Source organism: Sceloporus occidentalis, unplaced genomic scaffold, assembly GCF_023333645.1.
Source record: "Sceloporus occidentalis isolate IW3139 unplaced genomic scaffold, rSceOcc1.0.p SCAF_3, whole genome shotgun sequence".
Lineage (NCBI taxonomy): Eukaryota > Metazoa > Chordata > Lepidosauria > Squamata > Phrynosomatidae > Sceloporus > Sceloporus occidentalis.
In genome coordinates this window covers 165,443,019-165,467,748 of record NW_028316983.1, presented here as the reverse complement: position 1 = coordinate 165,467,748, position 24,730 = coordinate 165,443,019, and the positions used below count along the sequence as shown (strand labels likewise).

General features: G+C 41.9%; 2 protein-coding genes across 3 annotated transcripts in view; one reads left to right on the top strand and one right to left on the bottom strand.

The window, feature by feature from the left end:
* Nucleotides 1–1,720: 1,720 nt before the first annotated feature.
* LOC149317054 (TBC1 domain family member 7-like) lies at nucleotides 1,721–20,266 on the top strand. 2 transcript variants are annotated; one of them, XM_089516741.1, is made up of 8 exons: nucleotides 1,721–1,797; nucleotides 3,369–3,488; nucleotides 4,496–4,576; nucleotides 12,927–13,114; nucleotides 14,705–14,842; nucleotides 17,969–18,114; nucleotides 18,730–18,859; nucleotides 20,084–20,266. In XM_089516741.1, the coding sequence occupies exons 2-8, from the start codon at nucleotides 3,377–3,379 to the stop codon at nucleotides 20,168–20,170; spliced, it is 882 nt and encodes a 293-aa protein (XP_089372867.1). In that variant the 5' UTR covers nucleotides 1,721–1,797; nucleotides 3,369–3,376; the 3' UTR covers nucleotides 20,171–20,266. The 2 variants fall into 2 exon arrangements, with proteins under 2 accessions (XP_089372867.1, XP_089372869.1); XM_089516743.1 differs by lacking the exon at nucleotides 1,721–1,797 and adding an exon at nucleotides 1,804–1,969.
* A 2,685-nt stretch (nucleotides 20,267–22,951) lies between these two features.
* LOC149317052 (phosphatase and actin regulator 1) overlaps nucleotides 22,952–24,730 on the bottom strand; it is a 322,885-nt gene continuing 321,106 nt past the window's right edge. The window contains exon 14 of the transcript XR_016280563.1: nucleotides 22,952–24,614. The gene's annotated coding sequence lies outside the window, so the exon portion shown is untranslated. The remainder of the gene's footprint in view (nucleotides 24,615–24,730) is intronic.

Genomic DNA, 24,730 nt, shown 5'->3' with positions numbered 1-24,730 from the left:
TCCTAGGTGTGCTTATAGAAGAAAATTTGATCAAAATCTGCCTCCTGCTGTCTCTGAACAGAAGTGCTATAATACAACCAAAGGAAAGGCAAATACATAACAAATCCCAAACATAAATGTGGCTGTTGCCCAACAGACAATAATATTACTTTCTTTTGTCTATACATATTTAAGGAAGAATGTAGCTGTCTTTTTAAAAAGAGAATTTAAGCCTCACATGGTCTGAAGATATCTATTACAGCAATGTGACTTAAACGTATGTGTTGAGTCAGTGTTTAGATGGGAAATTACCTGGGAATCCCATGTATACCACCTAGAATTCCATGATGGAAGAAAAGTGAGATATAAGTGCACAAATAAATAAATAGGCACTTTATAATATTCATCTAATGCATCAATAATGGACCGGTTATTCAGTGTTTTCCTCAGACATGTGCAGTTCTCTTCTGATGTTTCCAGTGCAGTCCTAAACATGTTCAGTTATATGTCATATGTTATATATCATATATTATTATATGGTAGTATGCCCACGTCTGCATTAATGTATGTTTGTGTTTATATGTTAAATTTTGAATTCTTAATAAAAAATTATTTAATGATAAACCTATTTAGTTAGAAGACACTCTATTTCCAGTGAGGCTTAAGTTCATTGCTGTGTGCCTTCAAGCCTTCAAGCCATTTCCAACTTGTAGTGGTTCTAATAAGGCTGCTGCTAAACTGCAGAATTAATGCAGCTTGACACCAATTTTAACTGCTATGGCTCAATGCAATGCAATACAATCCCGGGATTTGTAGTTTGCTGTGGCACCTGACCTCCATGACAGAGAAGGCAAAACCACTCACAAACTACAGATTCCACAGCACTGAGCCATGACACGTAAAGCAGCGTCAAAATGCATTACTTCTGCAGTGCAGACTGGATTTAACTGCAAAATAAGTTGTAGCCTCAGCTTTCTTAAGATTGGGTCTGCTTCATGCACAGCCTAGGAAAGCTTATGCTACAACTTCTTTTGCACAAATGATGATGACGATGATAATAAATAACTTTTATTTCTTTCCCACCTCTCCTCAAGACAAAGGTATACGGTATATTAAAATACAAAACACAATAAAAAGCAGAAAACATATAAAATCCAACAGTCCGGGGAAAGGACAGGTTGACCAGATACCTTAATTGCAACTAGGGACAAGGCACTACAAAATGTAGGACATCCAAGAAAAAAAATGTAGGACCAAATAAAAGCTCGAAACACTCATATAAATTCCTGCTTTTTTTAGTCATGCTCAAAATGGAGGGCATTTTGGAATTCCTCCTGGAGAGAAGGTGGACATGATGTAGGGCATGTCCTGGAAAAGGAGGACCTCTGGTCATCCTTTTTCCACACACATACACTTTTACTGCCCTGGCTCAGTGCTAGGGAACTCTAGGAACTGTAGTGTTTGTGAGACATTGAGCTTTTTCTGTCAGAGAGAGAGAGAGCGCTCTAGTGCCACAACAAACTCCATTTCTCAGGGTTCCCTAGCACTGAGCCAGGGCAGTTAAAGCGGCCTCAAGGTGGATTATTACTTCTGCAGTGTGCTTTGGGCCACACTAGGCCTCAGTAGTCCCCAAACCACCTTTAAGAGCTTCTGGACTTCAGCTCCCAGAGGCCTCAGCCATGTTGGCCAATGGCTTAGGATTCTGGGAGATGAAGTCCAAAATAAGAGCAGGCTTCCTCCTTTTCAGAGCTGGGCGGGCCGCGCCTGCGCCCTGAAGCCTGAAGGAGTGGGCCTGGGTTGCTCCTGCTCTTCGCTCAGGTAGAACCATGGGCCACGCTTTCTGGGCTACATCCACACTGGAGAAATAACCCGGTTTGGCACCGCTTTAACTGTGTCTTGGCTCAAGGCTATGGAATTCTGAGAGTTGGAGTTTGCTAAAGCTCCCAGTGTTTGTGGGGAAGCTTTGTTCAGGACTGGACATGCTCTATTTGTATGTATTTATTTCGTTTGCATGCCGCCTTTCTCCCAGAAGGGGACCAAGGCGGCTCACAGATACATTTCCACCTTCTGTCCAGGAGGAATTCCAAAACGCCTTCCACTTTGAGCATGACTAAGAAGCATGGATATTGATAGAGGAGTGTTTCTAGCTTTTGTTTTGCTGTGTCCTCGGTTTTTATCGAATGTCCTCCACTTTGCAGTGCCCAGTCCTCCTTTGTGGGTTCGACATCTGTCTGGTCTCTCTGGTTCAATGGGGTTTGTCTTTGCCATCCTCTGAGGCTGAGAGAGTGTGACTTGCTTGCCCAGGTCACCCAGTGACCATTTTGCGGTACCTTGCCCTCCTTTGCAGTGAGGACATCTGGTCACCCTTCTTTGAGACTAACTAAAAGAAGGAAGTTGGTAACATGAGCTTTCCTAGGATGCATCTGCACTGCAGAAAAAACGCAGTTTGACACCACTTTTAAGTGGTCTAGTTCCATCCTATGGAACCCTGGCATTTGTAGTTTTACAAGGTCTGTAGCCTTCTCAGCCAAAGAGTGCTGGAGCCTCATAAATCTGCAAATCCCAGGATTTTGTAGGGTGACACCATGGCAGTTAAAGCGGGGTCAAACCGCATTATTCCAACAGTGCAGATGCAACTGTAGACTTGAGCTTACTTCCTCGAGTAGGAAATAGGCCCTGAGGAAGTAGGCTCAAGTCTACCAAAGCTCATGCTCCCAACTTCTTTCTTTTGGTTAGTCTCAAAGGTGCAACAAGATCCTTGTACATACTGGGATTTGTAGTTTTGCAGAGAAGGCTAGACACATTGTACAAATACAAATCCCAGAATTGCAAAGGATGGTGCTGCAGCATTTACTATTATTTCTACCCAGTTCCTCCAGCATTCACTCTTTCTCTCTTTCACTTTTCCAAACACCTAAATTAACCGTCCTCCACCATCACCATGGGCCATCCAGGTTTTTGTTTTTTTAATTTTATTAACACATAAAATACAACTATTACAATCATCACTAAGTTATATACAATTCATTACAGACATACTTCCTTAGTTCCTGCAGTGATAAATGCCTTGCTTTAACCCTATAATTGTTACTTTAAAGTCTTATTGATTATGGTTGCAATTCTGTTTCTCTCATTTCTAACCTTTTTATCGTGCCATTTCTTTTGGATGAAAAGGACTTATGATGGGTTTCCAGTACGAGCTCAGTATGAGCATGCAAAGTGCCTATGGAGTGTTAAACATTTCAGAGAAAGTGTCTTGGAAAAGGAGCACTCTGCACTGCAACATTTTGTAGTCATAATATTCTTTTAACCCAGGCCTCAATCTGCGGTCATAATTTTCTCTTGTTGAAACTGCCTTGTTTATTTGTAGAATTCTCTCCTCTTTCTAGAATGAAAGATGGCTGAGGACCCTCAGAGAAATTTTCGATCAGTTTATTATGAAAAAGTAGGATTTCGTGGAGTTGAAGAAAAAAAGTCACTGGAAATTCTTCTGAAAGATGATCGATTGGGTATGTCTAGTAGAATGTGAGATACAATGACCATCTGTGTTGATTCACTGCTGTGTACTCTTTAAGTCTGCTGTCTTAGCACAGATTCTTAGCTGGGAGACAGTGTCGTGTAGTGGTTTGAGCATTGGACTAGGATTCTGGAGACCAGGGTTCAGTGCTCAACTCGGCTATGGAAACCCATTGGATGACCTTGGGCAAATCATGCTGTCTCAGCCTCAGTGGAAAGCCATGGCAAACCTCCTCTTAATCAATCTTGCCAAGAAAATCCCATGAGAGGTTTGCCTTAGGATTGCCATAAACCAGAAAGGACTTGAAGGCACACAGCAACAACTTACCACACTCACTTGGGAAAATGTACAACATTGATTCAATAAAGATTCTGAGGTTTTTTGCTTTTTTTGTAGGCTAGTTTAGAATGTGCCTCAATGTGTATAATCTCTTAAGGGGCTGGAAGCACACCTTAGGTTCACACATTCCTCATCATCACTCTAAGTAGAATGTTTTGTTTGAAAAGTTAATGTCTATTTGCACGGAGTGATCGCTTTTTTGGGTTGGATGGATGTGCAATTGAGTGTATCTGTGCATTCATTCCAAAGCTTGGAAAAGCTACATTATTGGACTATACCTCACAAACTTTCCCTCAAGCTAGATGACACTGGCTTTGGCATTTGGGGAATTATAGTTCAAAAGGTAATTTTTCTAGACTTTGGAATGAATACAGGTACTTTGGTTGGCCCAAAATGCCTGCCAGATACTTGCAGGGAGTATGTGACTCTTCTGTATCCTGAATATCAACTGGCAACTAGTTCAGATCCAGGAACAATTCACAGTGTTGGTTATGAGCTGTAAAATCCTACATGCTTGGTTCCAAGCTATCTAAAAAGCCACAGTCTCCCAAACAAATTTGCTTAGGCTTTGATATATATAAACATCTCTGGGAACAGAGATGTTTCATGATGTTATTCGGGTTTTAAAATAGTTATTTATGTTTGAATCTTTCTTTGCAGACATTGAGAAACTTTGTACTTTTAGTCAAAGATTTCCTCTCCCATCCATGTATCGGACCCTCGTATGGAAGGTGCTTCTAGGTAAGCTGAACTGTTAAAATCAATATCAGTAACTTTGGGCATATGCTTAGTATAGTGGGATCTTAATAAAATCTGTGTTCCATGCAGTCATGCTGGCCACATGATCACAGAGTAGCATCTGACAATGCTTGCTCTTTGGCTTAAAAACAGAGATGACCACTGCCCCCTGTGGTCGGACACAACTTGACTACTTTGTCAAGAGGGAATACCTTTATCTCAATAAGATCTTGGAACAGAGGTCACAGCTTTCTTTCCCAGCAGAGAGGGTCCTGTCCTCCTGTAATCTGGGTTTAGCTCCTCCTATTTGCTCCTGTAGGCAGGGACAATAAACAAAAGACCGGCCCCTATATAGGGAGGAGCTAGCCCCCCTGAGCCTCAGTCTTGTTTCTGCCTATGCTCCTAGCAGGATGTGTCTCTTCGAGCCAGCAAGGTTTTTCCTTCTCCGAAAGCAGTTTGTGAGTTTTCTTGGCCTTCCCTTCTCCTCTCTCCTGCCTTTCCCCCCTTCTTTGGTGGTGGCTATGGCAGAGGACCCCAAGAGCACTGGCTAAGGGTCATCCTTAGCTCAGGCTTCCCTAGCTCAGGGTCTGCCAGCTCAACAGAAGGAGCTGGCTTCAGAGAGAGACCCATTGGGATGGGTTTGCTGTTGCTCTGCAGCTTCTTCACTACTGCCACTCCAGTCCTTTTATTCTCTTCATTTCTCTTGCTGCCTTGGGAGCATGAAGAAGGACTTAACGTGGCAAGGGCTCCCAGGATTGGAGAAAGGTCTTGGCTTTGACAATGACTCTCCCTCTCCTCCAAGCTGCCCCCTCTCATGGTGGGAGCACAGGAGATTTCTGCAAATAGCATTGCAGCACATGGGAGCCGTGGGAACAGATGGTGAGGGGTTTCCCCTCCATGTCTCTGTTTCTCCACATCACCTCTGCCCAGCCTGTTTAAGGCCAGGGATCAGTGAGGAAACTGGCCAGAAGTCATGGAAACTTCCCTCCTCAGCATCTCTGCCCAGCCAGAGTTCAGAGGACAGGCCAGCCAAAGCCATGGCAAAGGATTTCTCTACATCACCTCTGCCCAGCCTGTTTAAGGCCAGGGATCAGTGAGGAAACTGGCCGGAAGTTATAGAAACTTCCCTTCTCAACATCGCTGCTCAGCCCATTGGGGCCAGAGTTCAGAGGACAGGCCAGCCAAAAGCCATGGCAAGGGATTTCTCTGCATCACCTCTGCACAGCCTGAAACAGGGCCAACGTCAGAGAGGCAAGCCAGCCAGAAGACACAGGAGAAGGGTGAGTACCAGGGGCCCCCTCTCTCCAGCCACCAAATAACCTTTGCCAGATCTAATGCCCTCTCTTGGGGCAGGCATTGCCATGAGGCCTCTGCCATGGCCATTGCAGGCACTATGCCTAGCATAAGGTTTGGGACTCGGCCAGGAGGGCAGATGGGGGCATAAACCCTTGGTCTCCCCCTTCCTTCCCATCTCTGGCCCCAATGGCACCCAGGACCCCATAGGTGTGGGGGATCCTTTTGCAGACTGGGAAACACATGGTGGTGTTGCCAGGGCTCCTGCACTTTCCTTTTGAATTCTTATAATGAGATGGTGTGTAAGGAGGCAGAGGACTCCTCCTCTATGTGGTACAGCCGCATGGCTGTAAAGGAAGCAGGACTTGGCCCAGCAGGAACTGAAGCTTCCAACTCTAAAATGGTCCTTTTTGGCTGCCACAGAGCATCCCACAAAAAAAAACACAAAATGGCTTCATGTCCTCCCCAGCGAGAGCATGACCTCTGCCACCCACTTCTAAACAGGGGCTGGAGGGCCATCTATCGGGTATGCTTTGATTGAGAGTTCCTGCAGGGCAGAATGAGGTTGGACTGGATGGCCCTTGGGGTCTCTTCCAACCCAAGAATTCTATGAGACAGCACATGGATACAAATCCTCCTGTGTTCCCTTCCCAAAAATTACAATAAAAAGGGGGAAGCCACTTTAGATATCATGGGTGTTTTGTCCCAAGAGCAATACTATGGACTTTGGGTGTAGTAAGGCCTCTGGCTCTCGGGAACACAGCCAGAACAAAAGATTTGTCCACAAATTTCTTACGTTTTTAAAAGCTTTACTGGATATAACACAAAAAACACAAAACTGATTTCTTCTTTTTTTCAATAGTCCTTCTTAAATACCTTGCTCTCTTCTTGATGTATTCTATCTTTCTTTTGAGGACTGTCTTTCTTCCTTTGTGGACTTATCTTTTTGTCAAAGGAAAATACTCTCTCCAGGTCTGACTTGGCTGAAATCTTACTACACACTGAAACTTAGCTAGAGGGAGACAGTAAGAGACCCTGGGATTTCCCACAATCCTTGTCTTTCTTAAAGCTATAGATCTGTATTTCCCCTCTTAAATTAATACATAGAAAACCTAATATAATGTCAACTAAATATATGTCTCAAGAGCATCAAAGATGCTCTGGAGGCATGACAATGGGTGGAGAGTTCCCTTCATTCCCAATTGTGTTTGGCTGCCCCAAACTATGGCAGCGGGCCTCTCCTTTCCATCAGAGATTATCCTTGTCAGCACACAGACATGCCTCAGGTAAATGTAGAGCCATGTCCCACATCAGCCCCTCTTCCCTTCCCAGCTACCTATGCAAGTGGGAAGGGAGTTGAGGACCAGCCATCTTCTATAATGCAGCCAGGTTACTATAAAGCCTGCCTGAGATTAAAAGGGCTAAGCTTCTAAACCCTAGCTTGAAGTTGGGGCTGTTTTAAACATAAATAAAACAAATGCCCTGTGAATATCAAGGCTACACTACAGGCCATATGCAGCTATCTACCCATGATTAGCAATGGCCTTCAGTCACTGCTAACCCAGGAGCAGTTTCGTCAGTGCCTGGAAGAAGCTACTGCCCAGGCAGCCTCCCTTGATGGGGCAAATAGAGGAGGGGAGAGCCCCCCCATAGCAACAGGTCTGGGGGCTCCGATTTACAAGAGATACTGGTTAACTTTTTCTGGTGTTCATTTTATTACTGTTAGCCCATGAAGTTTGAGTTGTGCTGTTTCTGCTCACCCAATCTCCTTTTTACAGGCCAGAGAAGATGCCTGGAAACTAAGTCAACAAGGGAAGGGGCTAGCCATAAGCCAACATGATGATTTTTCTTCCTTCCTCATTGGCATCCATTTCTGTCTCCATTAGGGCCACAGCCTTTTGCCTTAGCTGGAACAGCCTAAGACATAAGATGAGCACATGGTTCTACCTCCCTTGTGCAAACTGTTATTCAGCCATAGCACTTCTCATTAAGAGCATAAGCTTTAACAATACAGATTCATTTAAATGCTAATAAACAGGATAACAAACAAGGAGAAGGCCTCTGGTCACTCAGCAGACCTCTAATGCTGGGAAGTTTGTGTTCCTTTGACTCCTCTCCATGGGGGGAGAATCTCCCCTTCCTCCAGGAGTGTTTTAAAACAATATAATCAGGTTTTTCTGCTAAGGGGTTGCTTCAAATCCCATTCAGACATCCTGCACAGCCCTGAAAAGTCTGCCATAAAGATCACAATTACCTCTTACCTTGGCTAGATAGTTTACATTTTAAATAAGAATGCCTGCTGATGGGCTTGCCATTCAGCTGCTGCCTGGTTTGGAAGACCCATTGTAACAAGGTATGCATATGATGAGTTGGGCTCAAGGCCATGAAGGTTCTTTCTTTTAGTGGTCTCAGGGTGCTACAGATTCCTTTTCATATTGTTGGGCATGCTTTGATTGTGATTTCCTTCATGGCAGGGGGTTGGACTTGATGGCCCTTGTGGTCTCATCCAACTCCATGATTCTATGATTTTATTGTTATAGGTTAGCTGCTGTGTGGGGGAGTGTCTAATCTGGGTTTCATGCCAAGGTCTGGCCCAAACAACACCATAGTCCACTGCCTTCTGAGGCTGGGAAAATGGACTTCCTAGTGCCTATGCCTTGTTTTTCTGCTAGCACAGCTGATTATATATATATATATATATATATATATATATATATATATATATTCATTCATTCATTCATTCATTCAAAAAACAAACTGTGATTTGACTATTTTATGCAGGAGACTCCATTTTACTATACCATTATATTTTCTGTGACTTCAACTTCCATGGATCTGGTATCCATGCAAAGTCCTAAATTCAACTCCAGTACATATCGAGGGCCCACTATACTATTTTAAGTTTAGGTTTGTGTTCCTTTGACAGATCCCTTTTGTGGAGAAAATTCTCTCCTCGAAATTAGATACCAGAGGGCTATCCTTGCCAAGCCCCCTGTTCCCATTTCATGACTCCTTAGTCAGCAGTTCATTCAGCCAGGAGACCCCTCAGCCTTCATACAGGTTGATGATAGTCTGCTATATGGAGTTGGGGTGATTTTTGAAGTCTCTAGACAAGTTCATCCTCAGAAGAAATCAGACTTTATTCTGACCACATGCCCTGTTAACACAGAGTGCATCTATGCTTCTGCATGGACTCACCAATGTCTGCGAGATAAAGGTTAATCCAGTGTCTTCTTTGCCTAACCATGGGATTAGTCTTATTTTACACAGGTTCACAGACGTTCCAGTAGAGAACTGCACATTGTTTTGAAATTTTAATTGGAGGTCAGACATTAACATTCCTCTTTCAGAGTGGTAAGTCTTAATGACTACAAATGAAATCACCTTAATATCACCTTCATTGCTATAACCAGTTGACAAGGTGATCAGTGATAGGCTGGAAGCTGCCATAGGTCCAGATTAGATCAGGTTCTATTCTGATTGATCACATAATCCACTGCTTAGGCATGTTCTCATCAACTGCTTCAGGTTTTCAGTGGCTGACCTGCTATAGCCCATCCAAGATGACATTAGGAAGGGACTTGACCCAACATGGTTATAAGGCAGGTTTCTGCCATCACGTCGGTTCTGCTCCATACGAGAGCAGCTAGAATGGCAGCCATCCTCACATTAAGAGGCTGTTGAGGGGAGTTTTCCAACAGGGCCTGCCCACCAGACATCGTTTTCCAACCTGGGGTGTGAACACGGTCTTAAACGCGCTGACGGTTGGGCCGATCAAGTCCTTTCGGGAGGCCTCCCTCAAACACCTCTCCCTCAAGGTCATCTTCCTCACAGCCATTCCCTCCGCCAGATGGGTGTCAGAGCTGGGGCCCTGTCGGTACGTAAAGACTTGTGTATTTTTAGGCCACTCAGTGTGCCTTCGTCCAGATCCTACCTTCGTGCCTAGGGTCAACTCAGCCTTTCAGGTGTCACAGGACATTCTCCTGCCTTCATTCTCCCCTGATCCTAAGAAGGACTTGGAAAAGACCTGGCACACATTGGATGTGTGCAGAGCCCTCAAAATCTACATCAAGAGGACTTCAACCTTAAGGTCATCTGAGATGTTGTTCATTTCCTTTCGCCTGGGCTCTTGGGGTGCAAGGTATCAGTCTCGACTCTGATTAGGTGGATCAGGTCTTGTATTCAAAATAGCTACTGAACTCTTGATCTCACTCCACCCGAGGGGTTGATGGTGCACTCAACCAGGAGTGCATCTACCTCTGTGGCCTTGGCCACTAGCGCCTCCCTGTCAGATATTTGCAGGGTGGCCAAATGGAAGTTGCCTTCGACCTTCATAAAACATTACAAACTGGACGTGTCTCAGTCCGCTGAGGTGTCATTTGGAAGGAGGGTCCTCCAACAGATTGTGTCAGGGGCCACAGTCTCCTAGCAGCACCTCCCTCCCAGTTCGAGAGGGCTTTTGTAAATCCCAGATTACAGGAGGACAGGACCCTCTCTGCTGGGAAAAGGAACGTTGGGTACTTACCATGACACGTTCATTTCCTGCAGAGAAGGGTCCTGGCATCCTGCCCACCCAGGTGCTGCCTGTGGCCTCCGACCCTGCCTGCCTGTTGGTGGACCTGCCTTGTTCTTCTTCTTGTTGCTGGATTGGTTTTTCTGAGTTCTTGTTTGTTCTTGGACTAGTTTTTTTCTAAGGTGTTCTAGTTAACCCTTAGCTGATGTTACTAAAGTTCAGTTCCTTGATTTACCTTACTAGTTGCTTGGCTTGTTATTGACTGAGGCTCAGGGGGGCTAGCTCCTCCCTATATAGGGGCCAGTCTTTTGTTTATTGTCCCTGCCTACAGGAGCAAATAGGAGGAGCTAAACCCAGATTACAGGATGCCAGGACCCTTCTCTGCAGGAAATGAACGTGTCACGGTAAATACCCAACGTTCCTTTTTCTTTCTTGATGTACCCAGGCAATGAACACACCAGGAACTCTTGTTACAGGCCAAGATCCTGCATTGTCAGACATAACTATGGAATTAGTATATGCCTTCCAAAACCTGCCTTTCAGACAGCAGCAACCAAACTGAAGGGCTTTGAAGATGCTGACACACTGAGAAATGACATCTGCAGCTCTTTCTCAGTCAGCTGGGTGCTTTGAGAACTGCTGGAGAGACCTCTCAATGTCTTGCTGCAACTGCTTCTCTCAATGCACCTTGTGAACAGATGTCATTTTCCAGCTTTCTGATCCACATGTAGTACCTTATAAACTCTTTGGTTGAAACATTGCCTCGCTGAAAAGGAAGGTTTTTGAGGTCACATACAGTTGGTAACTGTGAGATCTAATATCTTGTAACTACTGACCAGAATGCCAGACGTAATTGGTAACTGTGAAAGAGGTGCATCCAACAACTTTTACTATACACTTTGGTTTAGGGGATTGTTCTGGAATGCCTGTTTGTAGGCGTCATGCCTACATACCATGCCTTGTTGTTATGTATAAGATCTTACACTCATCCCTCCATATTTGTGGCTTTGATATTTGCGGATTTGATTAATGTGTTCTTTCTAGGAATATCTAGGTCCTCCAGTGCAACTCTATGGTCAACTTTAACTAAAAGTTGCACTGAAAGACCTAGAGTTTCCTAGAGAGAACACTCCACTAGGCCTTTGTAGCTCCTCCAACACAGTTCTGTGGCCAGTGTCTGTCAGATGTTGACCACAGAGTTGTACTGGAGGACCTAGAGATTCCTAGAGAGGTGTCCTCTCAGGTAAAAACATGGCATTTTTGTTATTTGCGGTTTTTCCATATTCGTGGGGGTCTTGCGCCCCTAACCCTAGCGAGTATGGAGGGACAAGTGTAGTTTCAAACTCTGTTATCTCTTTTCAGAAGATCCTTGCATGAAACATTTAGATAATCACAGCCTGTCAGGATAGACATTAGTGGTCCAGATGGACTGGTTCACTAAAATCAAATAAAGTCAGCTCTCCATATCCATGGATTCTGCATCCACAAATTTAACCAACCATATATCAAAAATATTTTTTAAAAATCCAAAAAGCAAATTTGGATTTTACCATTTTATATAAGGGACACCATTTTATTACACTATTATATTTAATTGGACTTGAGCATCCATTAATTTTGGTATCCATGGTATTGGAACCAAACCCCAGCAGATACTGAGGGTCCACTGTAAGTACATATGTTAATATACATGTTTTTAAACATTTAAGTTTTCAGACTCCATTAAGCAGCATTTTTAGTCTGTATATACCTTTCAGTAGTGAGAGAGCAATTAGTGATAATCTTTTAGTATTCAGGGAGTCTTAGGCCTGAAACAGATAGGCTTAAAAAGCTGGCTTCCATGTGTCTTTGGGTGTGTGACAATTACATGATGCATACCCCCAACCCTCATGGAAGCTGCACTAAAGAGTGGATCTTTTCCGCTTCTTGCTGTGGTTCATTTGGGACTGTGGCAGCAGGCACCCTTGGGGCCACCACGTGTGTTCACCGCAGCCCTGGAGTGATCAGGCTGGGGGCGGCTTCTGGTTGCTTCTTCCTGCCCATCTGTTTTTGTTGCATGTCTTCAAGTAGTTTCTGACTTATAGCAACCCTAAGGCTGAGAGTTTGTGACTTGAGAGTCACCCAGTGGGTTTCCATGGCCAAGCGTGGAATTGAACCCTGATCTCCAGATTCCTAATCCTAGTTCTACACTCAAACCACTACACTACCCTGGCTCTTAGTCTGTACATATCCCAAATTTCACATTTCTTTCTTTTGTAGAGGTACTATTCTTATAATCTTAGAGTCAGTAAAGCTCAAGTTTCCTTATATATGTGTGCAGGAGTAATAAGACCAGTTCACAAGAAATGTATATATGTTGAATTAAGATGTAATCCCAAGGCATGCTGGTTTCTCCTGCTCCCCTGAAGTCTGAGTGTAGGGTTGACAGGTCCATAATATTTACTTGATTGGGGGAGGGGGGAGGGGGGGACTGCAGTAGAAAGGTCTAAACTTTCATCAGCATAGCAGGTAAATCTTAATTCTTTTTCTTTCCTTTCATTTTTAAAGGAATTCTTCCTCCTCACCATGAATCTCATGCATTTGTGATGAAATATCGAAAGGAGCAGTATAGAGATGTGTACCATGCTCTCCAAGTAATTCGTTTCATCAGTGATTCTACCCCACAGGTGGAAGTTTTCCTCCGGATATATCAGCTGGAGTCAGGAAAGCTGCCTCGAAATCCATCATTTCCCTTGGTCAGTCATGTTTAACTTGGTTCACAGTAAGACTTTATGTGTACGGTTCCAGACCTTTTCCATCTAAAATTATGCTAAATTGTGAATTAAATAGATAATGGTGAAGCTATGAAATGCAGTCCATTCATCTTTCCCTGAGATACTCAGCCAGGATGGGAGAGGGTTGGAAAGTAACAACTGTAATAGCAGCATAGTATCAGGTATTATGCAGGATTTGTTTGCAAAGTGGTTTCCCCTTGTGCTTTCTGCAAATATGGCATAATTCTCCAGTATGCCTTGCCCAAGCTATCTCTGTATCCCCAAGAAGATTCTTGGTTAGGGTTGTACTGAGAATTGAGATATCCTCTGAGGGGAAGGAGAACAGCTGTGGGATTCTTCACACTTTGGAATTTTGGAAATATTCTTTTATGCAAAATACATGTGATATACAGAAAGTGTGTTCGGAGGTAGAAGGTGTGTCTCCAGGTTGTCCTCTGTAATATGTGTGCAAGAGCAGCATCTAATGCCAGAGTTCAGAAAAGAGCAATCACCCAGGTTCTTATTGTGCAAACATCCGTGATTCAATATGTCATGGTTCTACTTCCTTACCTCACCCCACTTGAAGTGCTTTCAGTAAGTATATCAGTTGGTAGGGAGGTCTTAAAACCTTGCCTGTCTGTCCTCACGTCTTGTCTGTGTAGTGTTCTTTTTATACTCTGCCACATATTACTTCTCTTGTTTCCTATCTTCCTTCCTCCACCACACAGGCTAGTTAGCAAAGTCTGCAGAGATAATGCAAAATGCTCTTTCTATCCTAGATCTGCCACACTAACTGAATCCTTCAGTATGGTGGCCTGGAATGTGAAGCAACTCCCTTTCATGTAACACTTTCTGGAGAAGCTGTTATTGACCTTCTAGCACATAATAGAGCAATGTGCTATTGTTGAGAGCTTGACTGCAAACAATCAGAGTGACTGACCCTTGCCAAATGACAAGTAATGTGCTCTATGTGGGATTGCCCTTGAAAGTGTTCAGAAGCTGCAGGTAGTGCAAAATGCAGCAGCCAGACTGGTGTTGAGTGTGCATTTTAGACACCAGTTATACAAGAACTTGTACATCAGTTGTACAAGAACTTGACTGGTTTCCAGTTTGCTTCTAAGGTCAGTTCAGGGTGCTGGTTTGACCTACAAATCCTTAAATGGCTTGGGGCCAGGATAACTGAAACACTGCTTCCTCCCATATGAGCCTGGCTCATATGAACTTTGAGATCCTCAGAGGATGCCTTGTTGTATGTCCTGACAGCTCTGACTGTGAAACTCCAAATGTTTTAAATGTTCATTGGGCAGTCAAAACATTGCTATTCCACATGGTCTTTAATGTTAGAAATTGTTCTGTTTCAACTGTTTTAATTGTGTTTTGGGATTGTTTTAAAAAGTTTTAAAATAGTACTTTAATGTGTTTTAAAATGTTTCTGCTTTGAACTGTTTTAATTGCTTTTATTTAGTCATCACTTTGAGAGCCCTTCTGGGCTGGGAGGCAATACATAATTATCTTAAACAAATAGGTGTTACCTCCCAATTGAGTCCATGCCATATCTGCTTTGCTTTCCAGGAATCTGAAGAAGAGACATTTCTCGCTATTGCAAAAGCCATGGAGGAAATGGTGGAAGATAACATTGACTGCTATTGGCTTGTCAGTAGTTTTGTGAATCAATTAAACAATAAGTACAAGGATTCATTACCACTGCTGGTAAGATGACATTGATACATACATTACCCATCCCAGCTTGGCCATGGAAACCCATTGGGTGGCCTTAGGCAAGTCACACCCTCTTACCCTCAGAGGATGGCAATGGCAAAGCCTCTCTGAAGAAACAATTCAAGAAAATCCCTTGATAGGTTTTCCTTAGGGCTGCCATAAGTCAGAAGTGACTTCAAGGCACACAACAAGAAACAACCCCATACAGAAATGGAGTTTGTAAGTGTGTGTCTGTCTTAGAAGGTTTTGGTAGTTTGATACCACTTTAGCTGCCATGTTCCCAATTTATGACATCCTAGGATTTGTAGTTTGGTGAAGTACATAGAATTCCAGGCTAGGAATTTCTACAGTGGTTGTTCAGAGGAATGCAGTATATGCAGCTGTAACTGTAATGTAAATACACTTGAGGTTTACTCTTATAGAGACTTTACTGTGCATTGGCATCTAATTACAGATTTGTTTCCTAATCCCCTAGCCAGCATGGTCACAGACTGTGGATTTCTGGAAGTTATAGTCTAACATGTACCCACCTCTCATCTTTTCAAGTGTTGAATTTTTATAGGATGTGTTGAAGAAAACATCAATTGTCAGTTTGGCTTTTGCTTTCTGACAGTGTGCCTGTCATAGAAATTCAGCAAGCCCAAAGGTTGTACATAAGAAGGAGAAGGCAAACTTGAAGCTGTTGATGTTGGAGGCATTTAAAAATCTCAGCTGTATCAAAATGTAATGGGGAAAAATAACATGGACTACAATCCTGCATGTTACTTACGAGTAAGGCCTAATGAGATCAGTCTTAATGTCTGATTTGTCAGGCATTTGCTGTTGCTGTTTGTTGCCACAAGCAAAATTAAATGTTTATTAATCCAAATGTGAACTAAAACTCAGAATTTCTAAAAGAAAATGGAGAAAACCTACAGTTAACTACAACATTGCACCTTTTTTCCTGCTAGCTATGGTATCTCAGAGTGCACAAACAGAATTACCGTGATAGAAATAGATAGTATAGTATTTTTTTTGTAGAATAGTAGACTGCGTTAAGAGTACAGTGGTACCCCGGGATACGAATTGACCGCGTTACGAAATTTCCGGGGTACGAAAAAGTTAGATTTAAAAAAACTGTTCCGGGTAACGAAAGATTTTTCGGGTTACGAAATTAATTTCGGCGCGTTTCGGCGCGAAATTCAAATCGGAAGCGCGGCTAGCGGCTTTCCAGCGGCTTTCCAGCGCCTTTTCGGGTTGCGAAATTTATCGGGTTACGAACGGCGCCGCGGAACGAATTAATTTCGTAACCCGAGGTAGCACTGTATTTCAATTTATTTAGACATCACTTTCTGCTTACTTCTGTTTGAGTCCGAAAAGGAAATATTTCCAGTTCAGCTGTATGTATTTCTTACAGGATCCTCTTAACTAATCGTGATGCTAAGAGTATTTTATTTTTATTTTTCACACCTACAGAAAGGCTTTGTCAGTTGCCCAGTTAAGTGTTGGGGGCTTGGAAATCCAGCATCTCACCTAGTGTTCAGGTCGGCCTTGACGTGACAAAGAAGCAGGCAATATATAGTGTGATATTTCACTTTGTTCTTAGCTCTACTTATTTTTTATTGTTTTCATACACATAAGTCTTTCATCTCTGCTACACTTGGGATAACAGTTGGTAATTATGTTGGATACCTCTTTGCAAGTTCAAGTAACAGTTATCATGTGTTTTAAAAAAGCTTCAGAAATCAGTGTCTGACTTTATTAAGAAATGCATAGGTTTTGTTCAAATGTTACAGAGCTGCATTAGTTTGCTACATTGGGTTTAAACTGTCTCAAATGTAGATAGAATGTCTGGAAGAAAAGAGGGGGGGGGGGAGAGAAGGAAAAAATACTTTTAATATCACATATGCACTTGTCAGGTCCAGAGGTTGCATTTTAGGGAATGTATAATCTTCCTCAGCATGCATGCTAATGCACTTGTGAAGCAGCTGTTTATAGTAAGATGTTACTGGAAAGTAGCCCCACAGATTTGAGCCACTGTACTGAAGTGGTTAAAAGTGTTGGACTGTGATTTTGAAGATGAAGGTTTTGATAATCACTTGACCATGACGATCATTGGGTAACTTTGGGCTAGTCAGTGTCCCTCTCAGTTTGACAGGGTTGTTTTTGTGAGCATAAAAAAGGAAAGAGGCGAGTTTTGTTCTCACTGAAGGTAAGATTTGATAAAGAGGTAACTAATAAATGAATAATAAAGGTATCACTGTTTGGGGATTTTGGAGATTATTCTAATAAATGAATTAAGTATTCATAGTAGGCAAAAAGGGAACATTGCTCATTATGGCCAGCATCCTGTACAGTCGCTGTAAAGTAGGAGTTCCACATGTGCAGTGACATTACAGCTGACAGTTCACTGTCCCAGAGTTATTGAAAAGCCACTGAACCCTGTTCGTGGCCATTCTGTACCTTTTGGAGAGTGGTGAGAGAATGAAGAAGTATGTCTGGCTGTCGCTTAACCAGATATGAAATGATTACATATCCTGCTGAGGTATGATGGGATCTTCCAAAGGTCTTAGCACATTATGTAATCATTTTGCATCCGACTACAGGAACATAGCCAGACATTTCTCTAATCCTCCTACTCTCCATCAGGCATAGAATGGTGGCGAGCCTGCAGTGGCTAAACTGTAAGGTGAAGGGGGGATATTATCAGTGTTGTGGAAGGAAAGGAATACTAACCTATCAACTCCAAAAAAACCCAAAAGACACATGCAGGCATAAAAGTGAGCATGATGCCCATTAGCAAAAGTTGCAGTGTTTTTTTTTAATTTCCTTTGTAATCCTCTTTCCTAAATTAAGTAACTCTCAATTCAGGGAACATGTGTATCTAAAATGTGTGTGTGTGTGTCATGCATGCATGAAAGCGCAGCCAATTAAAACTGCTTTTTTTTACAGTCCTCACATTTGAATCTGACCTTTAAAGAACTTTATCTAACTTGACATATTTTTTTACGTGTGTCACACTGAATTTATTGTTGAATATATACTTTATGTTGTTTTCTTGCTATCAGTGCTTAAGACTGTCAGCATTGCTTACTCATTTTGGTGTACTTGATCACTTTCCTTACATTTTTATTCCAGCCAAAACTTCTGGAACAGTACCTGAGCCTTGAGGACAGCAGACTCTTAACACACCTGAAATCATGTTCAGCAATGGGCCAGCTACCTTACAATCTTTGGTTTAGAAGGTGTTTTGCTGGCTGTCTACCAGAATCCAGCTTACAGAGGCAAGTGTCTGTGACCTTACACTCCTTTCCAAGCCACCAGGCTTGGTTAGAGATCCCCTTGGAAAACAGCTGAGATTGAGTATCATGTTCATTAATCACAGCTTGAGACAGCCTGAAAGCTACAAAGCTCCAGGTTCTCGCTCCCACCCTGAAAACATAATGACTTTATCGTAGAAAGAGTTCTTATAAAGGTATATTATCTACATGACTCCTATTCTGTTATATACAAATATTTCAACAGGTCTGCAATTTGTAACATGCCAGTTATTAAAATTATGTGGGGTGTTTCATTTAAGGATATACAGTGGGCCCTCCCCATATGTAGGGGATCCATTCCAGACCGCCCTGTGTATGGGGAAAAATGCATATGTTCAACCTCCATTTGTTTCAGTGGGGGAGCATTTCTGCATTCGGTGTGCTGTGAGCGCCACGGGTGTATGCACCATTATGTTTCCTGCTGCTGAACCCTCTGCGTAAAGTTAAAGCTGTATATCGCACCCCTGCATATGGTGCGGGCATGCTGTAGTTTTGGAAAGAAAAATATTTGAGCACTGAATATAAATTATTAAAATGAAGAGCATATGTTCTTATGACTCTGTGATTTTTTTTCTCTAGGGTTTGGGATAAAGTTATAAGCGGCTCTTGCAAAATACTTGTCTTTGTTGCTGTAGAGATCTTATTAACCTTCAAAATGAAGTTAATGGCCCTGAATAGTGCAGAAAAGATTGAACATTTTTTGGAAAATGTAAGTACTCTTTCAAACACTCTAATTCTTGTCTGTCAGATCTTTTTAAGAGTGTGCTTGCAATAGCAATAGCAACTACATTTCTATATCGCTTATCAGTGCACTTAAACACTCCTTAAGCCATTTACAAAGTGTAAGCTAATTGCCCCCAGCAACCTTGGAAGGATGCAAGCCTGAGTTGAGCTTGAGCCCTTTTGCTGGTATTGAACTCGCAACCTTGTGGTTTGCGAATGAGTGGCTGCAGTACAGGCACTTAACCACTGCGCCGCCAGAGAAAGATGTCTGTGTGTTTGCCCAGTTTCATCATGATCCAGGCAAAAGATGGTTTGGGATGACTATAGTTTTAAATCATAATCATGTTTTGAATTTCCAGATCTACACCAGGTTCAACATATTTTAGACAAACTGTGTTTTGCAAAGCTGCTTTCATATCCTGGTGCAAAACCCTGACTTGATTTGTAGGCTGACATAGATTCAGACTTCTAGGAAAAAATAATTTGAAGAGCCTTTTCAGTAATGGCTTTCTGGTGGATTGTTAAATGGATTTTGGTAGACCTGGACAGCTTATTTTTTAAGGCCTGGTCATGGTTGTTGGGGAAATGTGGGACTCAAAGTAAAAAAAAAAGTAACCTAAATGTTCTGCAGAGCCTCTATATCTGAACTGGAACCTTTCTTTCCTAAGTAACAAGGGAAGGGGAGTAAAGAGAAGAATCTAGCAGCATTTTAAAAACTGAGTTATATTTTAGCATGAGCTTTCATGGATATCAGTCCACTTCCTTAGATGCAATGACATAGCAGCATTAAAATCATATGTTATTAAACAAATTTATACTGTTGTGGGAGTAGGATAGAATGCAGTAGGGTCTAGAAACATGCACATTATTATGATCCTCTTTGTGGAACCTGTTACATTCCACAACTGTATAAATGTGTATATTAACCTGTATAAACTTTATAAATATGTTTATATCACTCTGTCAATGTATCTGAGGAAGTTAATTGATACCCATAAAATCTCATGCTAAAATATAAATCAGTTAGTCTTAAAGGTGCTGCTAGAATCTTCTTTTTCTTTCTCTCCTTTTTCTTTTTTTGCTACAACGAACTATCTCACCTACTCCCCTGAAAATTTATTTCCTCAAAGGATTAATGGACAGGGTGAGATGCTGATTTATTAAAGCAACTAAGTATTTCAAATAAAACAACTGTTTTAATCTCTCATAGATACCTCAAGACAACACTGATGCAATTGTGAGCAAAGCTACTGAACTGTGGCACAAACATTGTGGAACTCCTGCACACTCAGTCTGAGATAACCTCTCCAACTGGCATTTTAGGTTACTACTGAAATCTGTCCTTACCCCTACCCTCAAGACTATGTAATTAAAATTATTTAAACACTGGGAACATGGTCATAGTTTTTAAATTTGTTCCTCTTTTTTTCTGAAGAGTTTGATTGTGTGTGTGTGTGTGTGTGTGTTTGTGTATAGGAGTGATAGTTTTAATTCAGCTGAACATCTCTGGTCCCTTTCAGTAACTCCCATTTATACTGGTGAAGTGTATTTTGAGGTTTTATTTGCTTCTTTAGTGCAGGGCTGGGCAAAATACGGTCTGCACACCACAAGGATCCCTATAGACTTTTTGGCTGATGTCGTTCAGCCCTTTTCTTTCTTAGAAAATGGAATCAGATATTTCACTCCCTAATTTGATCTCTGACAGAACTTTTGTTTCCAACCAGAGTTCTGTGATTGTGCATATATAGTCGAGTGTCAAATATATACAATTTCTGTATGAGGGAAAAGAATGTGTGATAGTGACTCATTCCAGTGGCTTATAAGGGATATTGATTATCTTGATTAATTTCTATTTGGTTTTGGGACTGAGATAGTTTGAATTGCCCAGACTATATGTGACTTATAGGATGATAGATGATGAAAGATGCTCAACTAGATTAAAGTCACCACTTCTGCATATTTTGTTGCTCATTACAGTTGGAAAAGTCCTCCTCTGGTGTTGATCTTGACATACAGACTCACTTAAAAATGCATTTCCTCTGGTGGGCTTTTGAACTGTTGGTGTATCAGATTTCTTTGCTTTTGAAAACAATTTGTTCTGCTGTTGAGTTTCTTTTACTTCTTTTTGTTAGCAGTCCGAGCAATGTGGAAAATGTGAGATAAATATTTATTTCTTTAAATTTATTTTAAGTAAATAAATAAATACTCTGGATGTTCAAAAACTAAGTCAGTCCCCTCTTTATTCTTTTTTCTTCTTAGTAGCTCTGCCCACTTCTTATATTTATAGTTTCATTTTGCAATTCCATTGTAAAAATTGTTTTAAAGTAGTTTAATATTTCTATCCCCCCCCCCAAATATTATGTTCCATATATTGTAAAGGCCTTTAATTACACATTAGAGTCTGTGACTGACTGGCAAATCTATTCTATTTTTGCCTGAAAAGACCTTGCTTTGCGTGATCTTATGGAAGCCACATCTATTTTCTCTTTTCCTCACTTCTATGATATATCTCAGCTCATCATCACTCTCTCACCTTTCTTTCATCTTTCATTAGCGTTTGATCGATTCTCTTCACCTGTCTCATCCAGCTGTCTCACCAACCTTCCTTATCTTTAACTTGACTTTGATGGCAGCCAGAGCATTAGAACTTCCATGAAGTACAATACAGAGGTAAGGTAACTGGCTTTGAATAACAAGGTCAGTTGGCCTAACTCTGGTATAATTTAAAGCCTTCCATGGGCTGGCCCCTCTTTACTTATCAGACCTTATTTCTCCTCACCTTCCCACTAGGGCCCTCCCTTCTGGTAGTCAAGGTCTGCTGTCCCAGCCCATGATGTCCTCTGCCCCATCTCGAATTTGCTCCTTTTCACTCGCTGCCCCTCACTCCTGGAACCTTCCCCCGCGAGCAAGAGCCATCAACTTCAAAACGGAGTTGAAGACCATCCTGTTCAGAGAAGCATTCCCAGGCATTGCATAATTGTCACTTGCTATTTGATGTTCCTTTGTTGCCTGTTTTATTGAATCATTTCCTGTATTGCTATGTCCTCCCTCCATTCCATCTCCCCTGATCCAGGCCTCGGAGGTAGAGAAGAACTGTTGGCCCTCATCCCCTTCCCCTTCTCAATTTGTGTCATGTCTTTTTAGATTGTAAGCCTTAGGGCAGGGAACCGTCGAATTAAAAAGATTGTATGTACAGTGCTGTGTAAATTTACAGCGCTTTATAAATAAAGGTTAATAATAATAATAATAATAATAATAATAATACTGCTGTTAAAGATTATGCAGTCCTTATTTTTTTCTCAAGTAACTGATTCTGATGGTTAAGCAGTTAAAGTGAATTGATGTTGCTAGCAGAATTATCATTGTTGTTGTGTACCTTGACGTTGTTTCCGGTTTATGCTGACCCTAAGGTGAATCTGTCATGGCGATTTCTGGGGCTGAGACTGATTCACCCAAGGTCACCCAGTGGGTTTCCATGGTTGAGTGGGAATCAAATTCTGATCTCGAGTTGTAGTCCAGAGCTCAACTCACAACACCATGTTGCCTGTCACTAACAGAATACTGACCTGGACTTCAACTTTAGGAACCAAAGGATGTATTTATTTTAATTTGGAATATACTGTAGTTGGGCTGGCATCCTATTAGGTACATACACGTGTATGTGTGTATTCCACTGATAGCAGCAAAAGCAGAATTGAGCAAACATGTCTTTCAGTGCCTTTTCGGCATGTTTTGATTGTACATTTGTATTTCAGTTGCACATTATATATTGTGCATTGTGTCTTGTGCACTGCACATTGCTCACTGGGAAGCCTAGTCATTGGCATGTGTTGTGCAGTGCTGCTGTTGTTCTGTATGGGGTTTGTGTAGAATATATCTGCATGGTACATTGAAGGGATGCTGGATTGCATTCTTAGAGAGTTAGAATGTACACAGTTCTTCCATCCAATATGCTTAAAATGCTGATTACTTTGTGATGAAGGCAGTAAATATCAAGTGTGTGGTCAATGGATGCTTTCCTGAAAATGAATCAACATCTATGGTCTTTGAACTGTGTAAAGATTTTATTTTCTTCCATCAGCAGAGCTGCAGCGTGAAAAACTATTTAAAACCAAAGTGTCAGACTTTTTTCTTTTTTAAAATAAGAAGAGAACCTTTCTTGTAGGGCACTCAGCTGCTAACCTGAAATTGCTGCAGTGAGATAAGCGGGCAGCACTGAGCTGCTCGAGGAACAATAGGAAGTAAATGGTGATGGAAGCCGTCTGTACTGCCGAGAAGTCATTCAAATGCCGCCAAGGAAATGTCAGCAGCAAGTACATTTCTAATCATTCAGTTGTATATGCAATAAATGAGAATTTTTTTTTTAAAAAAGCATTTCCTTCTGTGCAATGTGTTATTAATTCTACAGCATGCTTTTTTATCTATAACAGTGAAGTGCTGTGGAAGAAAGTCCTCTGGCAGAAACTCAGTTCAACTCAAGAAGATTTTGGATGGAAGTTCAGCAAGTTATGAAAATCAATAGCTTAACAGCAGTTTTGAGATTTTCTAATTGAGCCAGGGCCCTGAATTGTAGATTTCTTAAGAGGTGGAGATGTATATAGGAAGGAACATACAGTAGCTGTTTTTGTGTGCCTTTAAGCTGTTTCTTATTGTCACTAAGGCAAACTTCTCATGGAATTTTCTTGGCAAATTTTGTTCAGAGGGGGGTCTGCCTTTGCTTTCCTCTAAGGCTGAGATAGTGTGACTTGCCCAAGGTCATCCCGTGCATTTCCATGGCTGAGTGGGAATTCAAACCGTTCTCCAGAGCTGTCAGTCAGTGTTCAAATTATGCCATGCTAGCTCTCAAATAATAGTGACAGATTTTATCTCTTCTCCCTTCACCCTCCAAGAGTCTGAGAGGGTTCTTCCCTTAATCAGAAGAACATAGCTTCTATCGGACTGACATTTTGTTTCCTTTAGGAGCCAGGCAGATACCCATAGAAGGGGCATGAAGCAGGATGGAGCTGCAGCAAGATTATCTTGAGCTGGGCACCCCACTATAGTGATATGAGGGCCAGAATAAAGGTTTAACAAATGGCATTCAACAAATGCCTTGGAATGAGGCGATTCCATACTGCAACCATCCTCAGCTCATCATGCCATCTGAGGTTGGTGAGAGTTGTAGTCCACCACACAGAACTGCTCTGAGCGGCCACCACTGAAACATTATTAGACATTATTAACAGCCCCAGATAGACCACTTCTCTGTGAATTGACACAATTCCCATTTACAATCCTTTAAGCAGGTGGCCATTGCTACCTTGTGTGCAGCACATTCAATTATGTAGGAAGGCACTTGTAAAGCAGGTTATGTTGAACAGTGTGAAAAAGTGCTAGCCCAGATTCTAGATCAGCTACTTAGTTAAGTAAAGTATGTAGTGTTTCCATGCTGCACCCTCCTCACAATCTTGCTTCATCGGCAAGCCACCATGAGTGATGGAGATCTGTTCGCCCAGTAAGCCAGGACTGGGGAAAGGATCCTTACATGTTCTCTACAGTACTGCTCCAGTCCTGAATGTTATGGATCAGTTATGGATGTGTAACTCTGGGTTAAACACTTGTAGCTGTGATTGTGAAGTCTACCCACTTTCTTTTCTTGGCCTGAATTTTCACTTTGAGACACTAACTGTGTTTGCATCCCCTTTCCTGAAACTGCAGCCGATATGCTCTAATCCACTGATCATCTTGGACTGTTCTTCCATCTGAAATATGAACAAATATTGAAAATGTTGGTAAATCCTTATAATCAACAAGCAGGAATGAATTTCTTACCCTATAAGAAATTCTTACCCATCCTACTGCAAAGGCACCACTAACA

Coding starts and splice junctions, on each gene's coding strand:
- LOC149317054 (XM_089516741.1), top strand. CDS start 3,377: ATGGCTGAGGACCCTCAGAGAAATTTTCGATCAGTTTATTATGAAAAA. Junction 14,843..17,968: donor AGGATTCATTACCACTGCTG/GTAAGATGACAT, acceptor TTTTTATTCCAG/CCAAAACTTCTGGAACAGTA. Junction 18,860..20,083: donor TTGAACATTTTTTGGAAAAT/GTAAGTACTCTT, acceptor AATCTCTCATAG/ATACCTCAAGACAACACTGA.